Source organism: Thalassophryne amazonica, chromosome 6 (genome assembly GCF_902500255.1).
Source record: "Thalassophryne amazonica chromosome 6, fThaAma1.1, whole genome shotgun sequence".
Taxonomy (NCBI): Eukaryota; Metazoa; Chordata; class Actinopteri; order Batrachoidiformes; family Batrachoididae; genus Thalassophryne; species Thalassophryne amazonica.
In genome coordinates, this window is record NC_047108.1 from 82,081,456 (window position 1) to 82,098,988 (window position 17,533).

A 17,533-nucleotide genomic window follows, 5' to 3' on the forward strand; every position below is an offset into this window, starting at 1 on the left:
TTAGACAGGTCCACGAAATGCGAACAAGAGCCATAATAGTGTTTACGGCGCTGAAGAGGTGTGTGAGACTCCAGCTTTATACGAGAAATATGTTTTTCATATCTCAAAAACGTGATGTGATTGGCAAAAATTAAGACCAGATTCTGATTCAGTGCTCCCAAATGACTCAAAATCCGTTGGAAAAACTTGATGCACGAAAAATCGTGTTGACCAGGGTTATGTTTCCCAGCTGGCTTGGGAATGCCTCAGGATCCCCAAGGAAGAAGTAGAGGACTTGGCCGAGGATCTGGAAGTGTGAGATAAGCGGCTTGGTGTTCCTCAACAGCAATACGCATATAACTATCATAAGCATAGGCAGTCAATGCTAATGGATAGTGTCATTCTTGATTATCAACATTAGCATTATGACATGCAGTTATACTAACTGCAGTTAGCATTTTCATAAAGCTGGCCCATTATTGGTCAAATTAGCAAAGTTGATGTAGCAGTGTATAAATAAGAGTTGTGCTTAAAATCTGGCAATTAGGTCATTTCCAGATATGTATGATGACTGATTTAGCAACATTATTTTGTTCATATTCTGGACTTGAAAAGAAGTGTTGTCAGTGTATACGCCATTATGAGAAGGCAATAAAAACAAACCATTATTCATGCTACATGTAATACTTGTCTCTTTATTGTTTTGGACACACGAGATGGAATCAGCATGCACTGTAGAGATAATACGAGGTCTGTTAGAAAAGTATCCGACCTTTTTATTTTTTTTTTCAAAAACCTGGTGGATTTGAATCACGTGTGCTTGCATGAGCCAACCTTGAACCTTCGTGCACATGCGTGAATTTTTTCACGCCTGTCGGTTGCGTCATTTGCTTGTAAGCAGCCTTTGTGTGAGGATGGGTGGAGTCTCTCGTCGTTTTTTTTTTGCAAGGAAATGGCGAAATGACTGGAGCAGCGCGACTGCATCAAATGTTGTCAGAAACTCGGCGACAGCCAGGTAGAAACTGACTCCTTTGACATGGAGGAGCAGCGGCTCGACTCCGAGCTCCTCCCGAGTGACCGAGCTCCTCACCCTATCTTTAAGGGAGCGCCCAGCCACCCTGCGGAGGAAACTCATCTCGGCCGCTTGTACTCACGATCTCGTTCTTTCGGTCATGAGCCAAATGTCATGACCATAGGTGAGGATCGGAATGTAGATCGATCGGTAAATCGAGAGCTTTGCCCCCCTACTCAGCTCTCTCTTCACCACGACGGTCCGATACAGCGACCGCATCACTGCAGATGCTGCACCGATCCGTCTATCGATCTCACGCTCCATCCGTCCCTCAATCGTGAACAAGACCCCGAGATACTTAAACTCCTCCACTTGAGGCAAGGACACTCCACCAACCTGAAGAGGGCAAAGCACCTTTTTCCAGTCGAGAACCATGGCCTCGGATTTGGAGGTGCTGATTCTCATCCATGACGCTCCACACTCGGCTGCAAACTGCCCCAGTGCACGCTGAAGGTCCTGATTTGACGAAGCCAACAGAACCACGTCGTCCGCAAACAGCAGAGACGAGATTCTATGGTTCCCAAACCAGACCCCCTCTACACCCTGGCTGCACCTAGAAATTCTGGCCATAAAAATAATGAACAGAACCGGTGACAAAGGGCAGCCCTGGCGAAGGCCAACGTGCACTGGAAACAGGTTTGACTTACTACCGGCAATGCGAACCAAGCTCCTGCTGCGGTCGTACAGGGACCGTATAGCCCTTAGCAAAGGACCCCGGACCCCGTACTCCTGGAGCACTCCCGACAGGGTGCCCCGAGGGACAAGGTCGAACGCCTTCTCCAGATCCACAAAACACATCTGGACTGGTTGGGCGAACTCCCATGAACCCTCGAGCACCCGATGGAGCGTGTAGAGCTGGTCCAGTGTGCCACGACCAGGACGAAAAACACACTGCTCCTCCTGAATCCGAGGTTCTACCATCAGTCGAATTCTCCTCTCCAGTACTCTGGAATAGACCTTACCGGGGAGGCTGAGGAGTGTGATCCCCCTGTAGTTGGAACACACCCTCCGGTCCCCCTTCTTAAACAGGGGGACCACCACCCTGGTCTGCCAATCCAGAGGCACTGTCCCCGATCACCACGCGATGTTGCAGAGGTGTGTCAGCCAAGGAGATCCTCGAAGTATTCCTTCCACCGCCCGATAACATCCCCAGTCAGGGTCAACAGCTCCCCACCTGTACCATAAACAGTGCTGGTGGAGAGCTGCTTCCGCCTCCTGAGGCGTCGGACGGTTTGCCAGGATCTCTTCGAGGCCGACCGATAGTCCTCCTCCCAGACCCGAGTTTTTGCCTCTGCGACCGCACGGGCTGCGGCACGCTTGGCCTGCCGGTACCTGTCAGCTGCCTCCGGGGTCCCACCTACCAACAAAGATAAGTAGGACTCCTTCTTCAGCTTAACAGCATCCCTTACTTCCGGCGTCCACCACCGGGTTCGGGGATTGCCGCCGTGACAGGCACCAGAGACCTTTCGACCACAGCTACGAGCGGCCGCATCGACAGTGGAGGTGGAGAACATGGTCCACTCGGACTCCATGTCTCCAGCCTCCGCCGTGATCTAGGAGAAGGTCTCCCGGAGGTGAGAGTTGAAGACCTCGCTGACAGAGGGTTCCACCAGTCATTCCCAGCAGACCCTCACGATACGTTTGGGCCTGCCAGGTCTGACCGGCTTCCTCCCCTCCCAGCGGATCCAACTCACCACCAGGTGGTGATCGGTCGACAGCTCTGCCCCTCTCTTCACCCGAGTGTCCGAGACACGTGGCCGAAGGTCAGATGATACGACTACAAAGTCGATCATCGACCTCCGGCTCAGGGTGTCCTGGTGCCACGTGCACTTATGGACACCTTTGTGCTCGAACATGGTGTTCGTGATGGACAAACTGTGACTAGCACAGAAGTCCAACAACTGAACACCACTCGGGTTCAGATCGGGGAGGCAGTGCTTCCCGATCACCCCCCTCCAGGTCTCACTGTCGCGGCCCACGTGGGCGTTGAAATCCCCCAGGAGAACAACATTAACATGGCTGGGGCATTAACATTCTTAATATATATATATTCTTTATATATATAACATTCTTTATATATATATATATATATATATATATATATATATATATATATATATATATATATATATATATATATATATATATTTACTTTTACACCTTTGCACTACGGGAGTTGACTTTTAATTTCATTGTACCTTGTGTATGATGACAATAAAAAGCGTTCTAGTCTATTCTATTCTATTCTATTAAGACCATACTCTGAATAAGATACTGCCATGTAAACAGCATTGTCTGATTACACAGCAAACCATATTATTCCAGCTGCTTGTAATGAAATGATCTAAACAGACACAGCCCTCCGCAACAGCTAGCAGCGGCCCTGAGCGGACAATGAGTGATCAATCAATCAATCAATTTTTTTTTTATATAGCGCCAAATCACAACAAACAGTTGCCCCAAGGCGCTTTATATTGTAAGGCAAGGCCATACAATAATGATGTAAAACCCCAACGGTCAAAACGACCCCCTGTGAGCAAGCACTTGGCTACAGTGGGAAGGAAAAACTCCCTTTTAACAGGAAGAAACCTCCAGCAGAACCAGGCTCAGGGAGGGGCAGTCTTCTGCTGGGACTGGTTGGGGCTGAGGGAGAGAACCAGGAAAAAGACATGCTGTGGAGGGGAGCAGAGATCGATCACTAATGATTAAATGCAGAGTGGTGCATACAGAGCAAAAAGAGAAAGAAACAGTGCATCATGGGAACCCCCCAGCAGTCTACGTCTATAGCAGCATAACTAAGGGATGGTTCAGGGTCACCTGATCCAGCCCTAACTATAAGCTTTAGCAAAAAGGAAAGTTTTAAGCCTAATCTTAAAAGTAGAGAGGGTGTCTGTCTCCCTGATCTGAATTGGGAGCTGGTTCCACAGGAGAGGAGCCTGAAAGCTGAAGGCTCTGCCTCCCATTCTACTCTTACAAACCCTAGGAACTACAAGTAAGCCTGCAGTCTGAGAGCGAAGCGCTCTATTGGGGTGATATGGTACTACGAGGTCCCTAAGATAAGATGGGACCTGATTATTCAAAACCTTATAAGTAAGAAGAAGAATTTTAAATTCTATTCTAGAATTAACAGGAAGCCAATGAAGAGAGGCCAATATGGGTGAGATATGCTCTCTCCTTCTAGTCCCCGTCAGCACTCTAGCTGCAGCATTTTGAATTAACTGAAGGCTTTTTAGGGAACTTTTAGGACAACCTGATAATAATGAATTACAATAGTCCAGCCTAGAGGAAATAAATGCATGAATTAGTTTTTCAGCATCACTCTGAGACAAGACCTTTCTGATTTTAGAGATATTGCGTAAATGCAAAAAAGCAGTCCTACATATTTGTTTAATATGCGCTTTGAATGACATATCCTGATCAAAAATGACTCCAAGATTTCTCACAGTATTACTAGAGGTCAGGGTAATGCCATCCAGAGTAAGGATCTGGTTAGACACCATGTTTCTAAGATTTGTGGGGCCAAGTACAATAACTTCAGTTTTATCTGAGTTTAAAAGCAGGAAATTAGAGGTCATCCATGTCTTTATGTCTGTAAGACAATCCTGCAGTTTAGCTAATTGGTGTGTGTCGTCTGGCTTCATGGATAGATAAAGCTGGGTATCATCTGCGTAACAATGAAAATTTAAGCAATACCGTCTAATAATACTGCCTAAGGGAAGCATATATAAAGTGAATAAAACTGGTCCTAGCACAGAACCTTGTGGAACTCCATAATTAACTTTAGTCTGTGAAGAAGATTCCCCATTTACATGAACAAATTGTAATCTATTAGACAAATATGATTCAAACCACCGCAGCGCAGTGCCTTTAATACCTATGGCATGCTCTAATCTCTGTAATAAAATTTTATGGTCAACAGTATCAAAAGCAGCACTGAGGTCTAACAGAACAAGCACAGAGATGAGTCCACTGTCCGAGGCCATAAGAAGATCATTTGTAACCTTCACTAATGCTGTTTCTGTACTATGATGAATTCTAAAACCTGACTGAAACTCTTCAAATAGACCATTCCTCTGCAGATGATCAGTTAGCTGTTTTACAACTACCCTTTCAAGAATTTTTGAGAGAAAAGGAAGGTTGGAGATTGGCCTATAATTAGCTAAGATAGCTGGGTCAAGTGATGGCTTTTTAAGTAATGGTTTAATTACTGCCACCTTAAAAGCCTGTGGTACATAGCCAACTAACAAAGATAGATTGATCATATTTAAGATCGAAGCATTAAATAATGGTAGGGCTTCCTTGAGCAGCCTGGTAGGAATGGGGTCTAATAAACATGTTGATGGTTTGGATGAAGTAACTAATGAAAATAACTCAGACAGAACAATCGGAGAGAAAGAGTCTAACCAAATACCGGCATCACTGAAAGCAGCCAAAGATAACGATACGTCTTTGGGATGGTTATGAGTAATTTTTTCTCTAATAGTTAAAATTTTGTTAGCAAAGAAAGTCATGAACTCATTACTAGTTAAAGTTAATGGAATACTCAGCTCAATAGAGCTCTGACTCTTTGTCAGCCTGGCTACAGTGCTGAAAAGAAACCTGGGGTTGTTCTTATTTTCTTCAATTAGTGATGAGTAGAAAGATGTCCTAGCTTTACGGAGGGCTTTTTTATAGAGCAACAGACTCTTTTTCCAGGCTAAGTGAAGATCTTCTAAATTAGTGAGACGCCATTTCCTCTCCAACTTACGGGTTATCTGCTTTAAGCTACGAGTTTGAGAGTTATACAATGGAGTCAGACACTTCTGATTTAAAGCTCTCTTTTTCAGAGGAGCTACAGCATCCAAAGCTGTCTTCAATGAGGATGTAAAACTATTGACGAGATACTCTATCTCCCTTACAGAGTTTAGGTAGCTATTCTGCACTGTGTTGTTATATGGCATTAGAGAACATAAAGAAGGAATCATATCCTTAAACCTAGTTACAGCGCTTTCTGAAAGACTTCTAGTGTAATGAAACTTATTCCCTACTGCTGGGTAGTCCATCAGAGTAAATGTAAATGTTATTAAAAAATGATCAGACAGAAGGGAGTTTTCAGGGAATACTGTTAAGTCTTCTATTTCCATACCATAAGTCAGAACAAGATCTAAGATATGATTAAAGTGGTGGGTGGACTCATTTACTTTTTGAGCAAAGCCAATAGAGTCTAATAATAGATTAAATGCAGTGTTGAGGCTGTCATTCTCAGCATCTGTGTGGATGTTAAAATCGGCCACTATAATTATCTTATCTGAGCTAAGCACTAAGTCAGACAAAAGGTCTGAAAATTCACAGAGAAACTCACAGTAACGACCAGGTGGACGATAGATAATAACAAATAAAACTGGTTTTTGGGACTTCCAATTTGGATGGACAAGACTAAGAGACAAGCTTTCAAATGAATTAAAGCTCTGTCTGGGTTTTTGATTAATTAATAAGCTGGAATGGAAGATTGCTGCTAATCCACCGCCCCGGCCCGTGCTACGAGCATTCTGACAGTTAGTGTGACTCGGGGGTGTTGACTCATTTAAACTAACATATTCATCCTGCTGTAACCAGGTTTCTGTTAGGCAGAATAAATCAATATGTTGATCAATTATTATATCATTTACCAACAGGGACTTAGAAGAGAGGGACCTAATGTTTAATAGACCACATTTAACTGTTTTAGTCTGTGGTGCAGTTGAAGGTGCTATATTATTTTTTCTTTTTGAATTTTTATGCTTAAATAGATTTTTGCTGGTTATTGGTAGTCTGGGAGCAGGCACCGTCTCTACGGGGATGGGGTAATGAGGGGATGGCAGGGGGAGAGAAGCTGCAGAGAGGTGTGTAAGACTACAACTCTGCTTCCTGGTCCCAACCCTGGATAGTCACGGTTTGGAGGATTTAAGAAAATTAGCCAGATTTCTAGAAATGAGAGCTGCTCCATCCAAAGTGGGATGGATGCCGTCTCTCCTAACAAGACCAGGTTTTCCCCAGAAGCTTTGCCAATTATCTATGAAGCCCACCTCATTTTTTGGACACCACTCAGACAGCCAGCAATTCAAGGAGAACATGCGGCTAAACATGTCACTCCCGGTCTGATTGGGGAGGGGCCCAGAGAAAACTACAGAGTCCGACATTGTTTTTGCAAAGTTACACACCGATTTAATGTTAATTTTAGTGACCTCCGATTGGCGTAACCGGGTGTCATTACTGCCGACGTGAATTACAATCTTACCAAATTTACGCTTAGCCTTAACCAGCAGTTTCAAATTTCCTTCAATGTCGCCTGCTCTGGCCCCCGGAAGACAATTGACTATGGTTGCTGGTGTCGCTAACTTCACATTTCTCAAAACAGAGTCGCCAATAACCAGAGTTTGATCCTCGGCGGGTGTGTCGTCGAGTGGGGAAAAATGGTTAGAAATGTGAACGGGTTGGCGGTGTACACGGGGCTTCTGTTTAGGGCTACGCTTCCTCCTCACAGTCACCCAGTCAGCCTGCTTTCCCGGCTGCTCGGGATCTGCCAGGGGGGAACTAACGGCGGCTAAGCTACCTTGGTCCGCACCGACTACAGGGGCCTGGCTAGCTGTAGAATTTTCCACGGTGCGGAGCCGAGTCTCCAATTCGCCCAGCCTGGCCTCCAAAGCTACGAATAAGCTACACTTATTACAAGTACCATTACTGCTAAAGGAGGCCGAGGAATAACTAAACATTTCACACCCAGAGCAGAAAAGTGCGGGAGAGACAGGAGAAGCCGCCATGCTAAATCGGCTAAGAGCTAGTAGCTACGCTAAGCTAGCGGATTCCTAAAAACACGCAAAGTGAATAATGTGTAAATAATTTAGAGGTGATTCAGCAGAAGGAGTGCTTTAGTTAAGGCACGTAAAGATTACACTGGGAAACAAATCGTAATCTAGATAACTAGATCAATCTAACTGCGCAGATTAAACAGCTAACAGATACAGAAAAACACCGCTGTGCTCCGGAACAGGAAGTGATACAATACCGCAGTGAGAGCCAAACACCAGTAGATACAGTGATACAGTACCCGACACAGTGAGAGTCGGGTCACTCAAAGTTGGGCACTTTTTGATGGACTTGAAGGGGAACCTGCTCGTTTTTGGAGCCAGCCTCAAGCGGCCAGTCATGGAACGTTTTCTTCTTCTGGTAGGGCTTCATCTGAGGCCAACAAAGCTCACCATTTGGTCCTGGACAGGGCAATTGAAACCCAAGCATGCCCCCCATCTCATACTTGCCAAACAAGCTAAAGGTAATATGTTATCTCTGGATCAGGTGTTTGATTAGCACACACTTTTGCAGGCTGGACGGTGGCTTTCATAACAGGTGGCTGGGATGTGTGTTTAAAATGCTAGCTCCAGTAAGAGTGGAGCTAGCATTAGCAACAAGCTATGGATACTCTCTTACTAGTGCTAACATGCAAGTTACTGTAAATGATACTAAAATGTCACTCAGTGAAAATATTGGAGCACGGATTTCTTAGATTGTACGTACAATTGATTGCAAAGCAAGTGATATTATCTTAAATATTTGTAGTAAAATGCTTATAAAGGACTTACGGGGTTCAGTCCACTGCACCTAGCAACATCTGCTCGCACCCTCAACCCACCAGCACACTAGCTCACTCAAAGATTACACACCCCTGATAATAACTTGACTTGCTTTTGGAGCCAGCCTCAAGTGGACATTCAGTGAACTACAAGATTTTGCACTTGTGCATTGTCTTCATGTTTCAGCACCAGAGGCCACATGGGTGTGCCTGACAGTGCAAGAAGGTGCCATATGTGTGCAGAAAAAAAGCCATGTACGAGGTCTATTAGAAAAGTATCCGACCTTATTATTTTTTTCATAAACCATATGGATTTGAATCACGTGTGATTACATCAGACATGCTTGAACCCTCGTGGGCATGCAAGAGTTTTTTCACGCCTGTTGGTTACGTCATTCGCCTGTGGGCAGTCTTTGAGTGAGGAGTCGCCCACCCTCTCGTCGATTTTTTTCATTGTTTAGGAATGGCTCAGAGACTGCTGCTTTGTTTGATCAATTTTTTTTTCAAAACTGTAAAGCACGACTGAGTGGACACCATTCAATAAATTCAGCTGGTTTTCGGTAAAAATTTTAACGGCTGATGAGAGATTTTGGTCTGGTAGTGTCGCCGTAAGGACGGCCCATGGCGCCTGACGGCGATCTGTGCTTCGAGGCGGCAGCGTCTCACCGTTTCAAGTTGAAAACTTCCACATTTCAGGCTCTGTTGATCCAGGAAGTCGTCAGAGAACAGAGAACTTTCAGAAGAAGTCGGCATGAGGAGTTTATTCGGACAATCCATTGTTAACGGACATTTTGTAATGAAAGAACGTGCGGGCAGAGTCGCATGTCGGGCCGGACCCGACCGCGGGGGGTCGCGATAGGAAAAACACCTCAGTTGGAAACCTTAACGGGCAAGTTGGAACATGCCCAAGCTGTTAAACAATTTCTCAGTTACTCACTTGTTGAAAGCCATCAAAAGCCGCCGGAATTTTACAAATGGTTTTCAACACGGAGGTGTTTTTCCTGTCGCGGCGCACACAGATTTGCCGAGTCGTCACGGAAACGACTCGGCGAATTTGCACGCACGTCTTTCATTACAAAATGTCCTTAAACAGTGGAATGTCTGCATAAAGTCCTCATGCTGGCCTCTTCTGAATCTTCTCTGTTCTCTCACGACATCCTGGGTAAATTAAGCCTTAAATTAGGATGTTTTCAGGTCGAAACAGGCCGACGACGGCGCCTGGAAGTGCTGCATGACGTCCTGCTCTGTGGGAAGTCCTTACACCGACAGAAACACCCCATAATCTCTCATCAGCCGTTAAACTTTTCACCGATCGTGGGTTAGATCGTGGGTTGTTTATGATGTATGGTCAGGTCAGGCCTGGGAGTATGTGCTGGTGCCTTTTTTCCTGGATGGCTACCACCCTGTCACACAACCAACTGTTGGGTCCTCTGCGTGCCTGTCCTGAGACCACAAAGTTAAACCTGTTTCCTTTTTTCCACTTCTCCAACGAATGTCTCTGTTTCATAACTCCTGAAATGGCACTTCTTGTTTTGTGATTGTCCAACTGTTATAAACTGGTGTACGCAGTATTTTTGTGCAGAAATGATTTCTTGAGCATGTCTGCATTTATTTATGGTTAAAGATGGAGTGGGATGCAGGTTATACAATTTTATTACGACTGACTTTAATAAATGAGGGCCATGCATATGCACAGCTTTATAACTCTGGCAGAAAGAACACATATGCACATTCCTGTCTTTGTGTGTACAGTGTCTGGGAGTGTCTGTTGAAGTTTCTGGGTTTGTGACTAAGATCGATTGTTTGGTGACTTCCTGGACTCAGCCTTCAGAAGTGCATCTGTGTGCAGTGAAAGTGTTGAACTTCAGAAATTCTCATCTTGGCAGTGATGCTCATGTCTCTGGGTCCTTGACTTCTGAGACTGCTAGGCACCATGAGGTTGCTGGACAGGTGCTTAGTGATGCACATATCTTTGCAAGAGAAAGAAGGTCCAGGTCCTTTTGGTCTGGGTATTTCCTCTCTCACTGTGTGATTGTGAGACCTGGACACTACCTAGTGATCGAAATCAATGCCTGGATGTTGTTGGTAGTAGATCTCTTTCGAGGATCCTTAGCTTAGGGAGACACAGATGATGTATCGCTTGCATTATGAGGGAGTGTAAGGTATCACATTTGACCATGTGTTGTATTTCTCTGGGCATGATCCATCACACAGGTGCCTTGGTGTTAAAAATTTTAGAATTTTTTTTTTTGGGGGGGGTGATGGTCCAGTGGTTAAGTGTTGGGCTTGAGACCAAAAGATCCTCGGTTAAAATCCCAGCCTGACTGGAAAATCACTAAGGGCCCTTCGGCAAGGTCTTTAATCCCCTATTGCTCCCGGTGTGTAGTGAGTGCTTTGTATGGCAGCACCCTGACACCGGGGTGAATGTGAGGCATTATTGTAAAGCGCTTTGAGCGCCTGATGCAGACGGAAAAGCGCTATATAAATGCAGTCCATTTACAACCCCTGGCAAAAATTATGGAATCACCGGCCTCGGAGGATGTTCATTCAGTTGTTTAATTTTGTAGAAAAAAAGCAGATCACAGACATGACACAAAACTAAAGTAATTTCAAATGGCAACTTTCTGGCTTTAAGAAACACTATAAGAAATCAGGAAAAATAATTGTGGCAGTCAGTAGCGGTTACTTTTTTAGACCAAGCAGAGGGAAAAAAAAATATGGACTCACTCATTTCTGAGGAAACAATTATGGAATCACCCTGTAAATTTTCATCCCCAAAACTAACACCTGCATCAAATCAGATCTGCTCGTTAGTCCGCATCTAAAAAGGAGTGATCATACCTTGGAGAGCTGTTGCACCAAGTGGACTGACATGAATCATGACTCCAACACGAGACATGTCAATTGAAACAAAGGATTATCAAACTCTTAAAAGAGGGTAAATCATCACGCAGTGTTGCAAAAGATGTTGGTTGTTCACAGTCAGCTGTCTAAACTCTGGACCAAATACAAACATGGGACGGTTGTTAAAGGCAAACATACTGGTAGACCAAGAAAGACATCAAAGCATCAAGACAGAAAACTTAAGGCAATATGTCTCAAAAATCGAAAATGCACAACAAAACAAATGAGGAACGAATGGGAGGAAACTGGAGTCAACGTCTGTGACCGAACTGTAAGAAACCGCCTAAAGGAAATGGGATTTACATACAGAAAAGTTAAACGAAAGCCATCATTAACACCTAAACAGAAAAAAACAAGGTTACGATGGGCTAAGGAAAAGCAATCGTGGACTGTGGATGACTGGATGAAAGTCATATTCAGTGATGAATCTCTAATCTGCATTGGGCAAGGTAATGATGCTGGAACTTTTGTTTGGTGCCATTCCAATGAGATTTATAAAGATGACTGCCTGAAGAGAACATGTAAATTTCCACAGTCATTGATGATATGGGGCTGCATGTCAGGTAAAGGCACTGGGGAGATGGTTGTCATTACATCATCAATAAATGCACAAGTTTACGTTGATATTTTGGACACTTTTCTTATCCCAGCAATTAAAAGGATGTTTGGGGATGATGAAATAATTTTTCAAGATGATAATGCATCTTGCCATAGAGCAAAAACTGTGAAAACATTCCTTGCAAAAAGACACATAGGGTCAATGTCATGGCCTGCAAATAGTCCAGATCTTAATCCAATTGAAAGTCTTTGGTGGAAGTTGAAGAAAATGGTCCATGACAAGGCTCCAACCAGCAAAGTTCATCTGGCAACAGCAATCAGAGAAAGTTGGAGCCAGATTGATGGAGAGTACTGTTTGTCACTCATTAAGTCCATGCCTCAGAGACTGCAAGCTGTTATAAAAGCCAGAGGTGGTACAACAAAATACTAGTGATGTGTTGGAGCGTTCTTTTGTTTTTCATGATTCCATATTTTTTTCCTCAGAATTGAGTGATTCCATATTTTTTTTTTCCCTCTGCTTGGTCTAAAAAAGTAACCCTTACTGACTGCCACAATTTTTTTTTCCTGATTTCTTATAGTGTTTCTTAAAGCCAGAAAGTTGCCATTTGAAATGACTTTAGTTTTGTGTCATGTCTGTGATCTGCTTTTTTCTACAAAATTAAACAACTGAATGAACATCCTCCGAGGCCGGTGATTCCATAATTTTTGCCAGGGGTTGTAGAAGTCAGGGGGATGCCCATGTTTCACCTGGCTGTAGCAGATAGATGACTACTTTTGAGAGGTGGGGGATGGACCTGCTCCCATCCAAGACCTGGGGTGGTTCCACGTGGTGGATGCGGCACTGTGCAGCACCTGTGTATGCTCCCAACCTGATTTGATTTGTGTTTACACACTGTTTTAGTTTTGAATCGACACAAATTTTCTTTCTTTTTTTTGTTTTTTTTTTAACGTGTGTTCTCTGGATTCTCAGACAAAATTTTCTTTGATAAAATGAGTTTCTACATGTATGGTTGTAGAATTCTGAAAATTTGGGGATGTCTAAAATGAAACCCCAGTCAAATTTAACTGTGAAAAGTGGACTGGTGGGGGTGATGAAATCGTTTTGTAAAGTGTGGTTTGGTGATTCCACATTTCATGTATTTTCCTAAAATGTCCCGGCTCTACCAGTTTGTTTTTCAACACAAAGATGTAATATGTTTTGCAGACCAGAGTCCATCGTGTCACCAAGTTTCTTGTAAATGAAAACAAGTAATACAGTTGACAAGCCAACAAAGAGAACCAGTAATTAGAAATATAACACAATGCTAAAAATTCTCTCAGCCGTATGAGCATAAAAATAGGAAATAGAATGTGACCTTTTGACCTTTTTAAAATAGGTCAAGGTTACCCATCTTTGAGCTTGTCCAAGGTCTGTGTCCCAAGAAATGCTCCCTGTGAGTTTGAAGACCCTGTCAGTAATAGGACTGGACTTATTATTATTATTATTATTATTATAACAATAATAATGTATTTTATTTAAAGGTGCCTTTCAAGTAACTCAAGGTCACCTTACATCACATTTTAAAACATAGTTTAAAATAACAGTAACGATGCGCACAAGACTCAGCTGTGGATAATTTCTCTGTGATTCTGGGAGCGATGAGAGAATGGTTTCTTCAGCCATGTTCTGAGAGCAAATGCATCATCGGCTATGAAATGATTATATAGCATGGCTTCAGAGCAGGATGCATTGGCGCGACGAATTGCGCTGCAGTGCGGGGATCAAATTTGTGCAAGTGTCAAGGTGGCTTTACACTCCCGCCTGTTCCTGTGATCATGTGTATGTCCAGTCTCACACACACACACACACACACACACACACACACACACACACACACACACACACACACACACGAACAATTTATGCCCACATAATAATAGAGATGCATTGATTTTGTGTCTTCTCTTGTTCTGCAGGAGAAAACACGTCATTTAGGCTGTTAATAAAGAAATTTATTGGGATTGTTTTGTATCGTTTTCCTGGCCTGTATTTCTTTTGACACACTGGCCAGGAATAGCACTCCTATTTCATTGTTTTCATTTAGTTTAAAGACAGTTTCATATTCTGTCATATGTGTGCCATATATGGGCATGCAGTAAAGTCGGACTGTAGGTCGGGTTGCTGCGGTAACTCTCGCTGTGGCTGTGTCTGTCTCTATATGTGCACCTAATGATGATTAGACTGTAGCCTAATAATTACTCCATACTCGATACTGAAAATTTATACAAATTGTAATCATGGTAGCCTGTGATTTTTTTGGTGGTTGGCGGTTGACTTACAGACTCATCCATTCAGGGCGGTCCCAATTGACTCTGAGGGCGGGCAAGGCATCCTAAGGCCCGCCCATGACACCAGGTCTGTCTGGGAGACACTATGTTCTGCCACAAAAGGCCCATCTCACTCTCTCACTCTCATATTAATTAATCAATATTCTCTTTGTTGTCTCCACCACGGCAGACTCACTTAGCCATTCTTTGTTTCCCTTATTATTCTTGTGACAACTTTGTATAGAGCTTGAAAGAAACTCAAAAGTAGGGAGTGTTATTTCATGCATGTGTGTATGGGGTGGCAGGGGCGGGGATGCATGTTGGAGCTTATTGCAAAAAGATCATGATGCTGTCAAGTGTTTTCCTTAATTTTAGTTAGTGTTTTAGACATACATTTACAATTCCATTAGAAATTGCAATGAGAACTCTGACAAACTTCTGTTTGATGCCATATGGAACAAAACAAATTAAAATAGATTAAAATCAGGTTAATTGTTGGCAGTACAGAACAAATGCATTTAAGATTAGCCTTAAAATATTCAGAAAAATAGATTTTCTAGTATCAACATGAGGCAGATTGTTCGACAAGTTAGGAGCACAGTAAGCACAGGCCTTCTAACCTGCTGACTTCTTTTTAAGGCTATGAAACACAAAGTACTAAGCCCGTGTCCTTAGGCCATAGGGCACAGATGGAATGTAAGGCTCTATAAGTTCCATAAGTTAAAAAGGTGCGTGGCCTTCCAAAGCCTTAGAAGTTCATCAACAAAACTTTGAAATCTGCCAGCATATGTTATGTGTGTCATTTATTTTAAATCCTCTGTATCACACTCTGTTCTGTGTATGCAGGTGGCAATCCTAGTTCCGTTCAGAAACCGGCATGAACACTTGCCCATCCTCCTGAGACACCTGGTGCCAGTACTGCAGAAACAGAGGCTCCAGTTTGCCTTTTATCTCATAGAACAGGTATATATTTACACACACACACGGCCATTCTACATAACCTACAAAAGCAGGAACTGTTAGTGACCCGAGTCTCCCAACGTCTTTTCTGTAGGCTGGCACGGAGCCATTTAACCGAGCCATGTTGTTCAATGTGGGCTACAAAGAGGCCATGAAGGACCTGAACTGGGACTGTCTGATCTTCCATGATGTGGACCACCTCATGGAGAATGACAGGAACTACTATGGGTGCACAGACATGCCTCGGCACTTTGCAGTCAAGCTCGACAAATATTCTTACATGTAAGACCTCATTTTTGCTTCTGTCATAATTTACAGTATTAGTGCAGTTTTATTAGCAGGTTCTAATATCTCTAATTGGTCCTCCAAGGCTCCCGTATAATGAGTTCTTCGGTGGCGTCAGTGGCCTGATGGTGAAGCAGTTCCAAAAGATTAATGGATTTCCTAATGCATTCTGGGGCTGGGGTGGAGAGGACGATGACCTCTGGAACAGGTGAGGAGTGTGCACGTACATGCACGTTGCTGCACATTGTAGTGTCTGACAGAGCGAGGCTGTCTGTGTCATTCACGTGGGATGGGCTCGGCCGCTTGACACACAGTGGTCTTTTGTCTTACTTTTTTTCCCCCCTACATTTGTCATTACCCCACAGCATTGTTGTTCCTCCCCCCACCTACAGTGTACACTGGCAGCTGTGCGCACTCAGACCTCAAAATATCCGATCACTTCTTCCTGTGTAGTGTATTTGTTGTTATATTTAATGATTTTTTATCTTAATCTGTGGTCCATTCCACCTGTTCCACTTTCTTATTGACTTAATGTGATGTTATCAAAGTATTATTTAAGCTGCTTACTATAGAGTAGCATGAAAGTGATGATGCATTTCTGCTGTGGTTGCACTGCTTAAATATTTGCAATGTGGGGTAATACACATTAATATGTTTGCGTAGGGTGCGGCTTGCCAATTACACAGTGAGTAGGCCGCGTGGAGAACTGGGACGCTACATGTCAATTACACATCATCATCGTGGAGAAGTGCAGTTCTTGGGCAGGTCAGTCTATACACACGCTCTCATACTCTGGAGTAATTAAGGTTTACCCAAAGCAGTTTGATTTTTATAAAAATTGGTTAAAAGCCATGGCCAAAATTAGGGCCCAATTCAATGGTGGCTGAGAGTGGACACAGCATTTACAATTTAAGACCACAAACTGGATATATACTGGATAACCCCTTTGTGACATCACACTGAGATTTTCTGAAGAGCAGATTTGAACCTTAGATGGGGCAATTCTAAATGTCATCTTGGCAGTGCCTGAGTCTGCCGAAATGGGTAAAGGGATATAGCCCTGGAAAAACTAGCATGACCTGGACATGATGAATGAAACCCAAGCACATGCCCATTAATGGGTAAAGGGATGTAGCCTGGGAATAACCAGCATGACCTGGACATGATGAATGAAGCCCAAAGACATGCCCATTTTTTGCTTACGACTGGCGACTGCTAACTGGACAGGGTCGTGGTTTTGGTAGTGGGTGGCTTGGAGTGCGACTATTAAAAAGGCCGACCCTGTTTGAACGGCGGCCATGTCCATAACTCTCATTTAATGCAGTATCGTGTTTATACAAGTAGTTCCAAGTTTTGCCACCATAGTGTTGCCGTGCGAATGGGCCAAATGAGAGTTGGACACGGCAGCTGTGCGAATAGCCACTTCCGTCTTTAAATGGCTTTGACGAAGTTTAACTTGCGGTATGCTACGTTTGTTTTACGAGTGAGAGCATTTTACAGATTAAATGTGAAGAAGCCAGTTTCGAGTTTCTCAGTGCGCATGGGTTTTCAAAACTGGTGACAGTGTTACTTTCTGTACAGCAGAACAATGTTGTCAATTGCTTTAGGCCCTAATTTTGTATTTTATTGACTGTTCAGCCAGCAACACAGCATCCTTTTGGTGCACTTACCGGAATAGAACCAATCAAAATACTACAGAAGAGAAAGAATTACCCTTCCTTTTCACTTTCCTTTCCTCTTTCCTTTCCTTCCTTTCACTTATTACTTCAGTTTTTGTTACTTTGACGTTCTTTCTCTGTTAATTGTGTTCCTACTTATTTAGAATAACGTGTTTTTACTTGACAGTTTGAAGTGAGTTTTCTTTGTTTCAGAGGGCTTCAAAC

At 43.5% G+C, this 17,533-nt stretch overlaps 1 protein-coding gene across 1 annotated transcript in view; it reads left to right on the top strand.

The window, feature by feature from the left end:
• The window catches only part of b4galt5 (UDP-Gal:betaGlcNAc beta 1,4- galactosyltransferase, polypeptide 5), an 85,288-nt gene that overhangs the window by 60,433 nt on the left and 7,322 nt on the right, over positions 1-17,533 (top strand). Inside the window, exons 5-8 of the mRNA XM_034172604.1 lie at positions 15,252-15,368; positions 15,460-15,647; positions 15,736-15,858; positions 16,314-16,415. Of these exons, the coding sequence (XP_034028495.1) occupies positions 15,252-15,368; positions 15,460-15,647; positions 15,736-15,858; positions 16,314-16,415 (530 nt within the window). The remainder of the gene's footprint in view (positions 1-15,251; positions 15,369-15,459; positions 15,648-15,735; positions 15,859-16,313; positions 16,416-17,533) is intronic.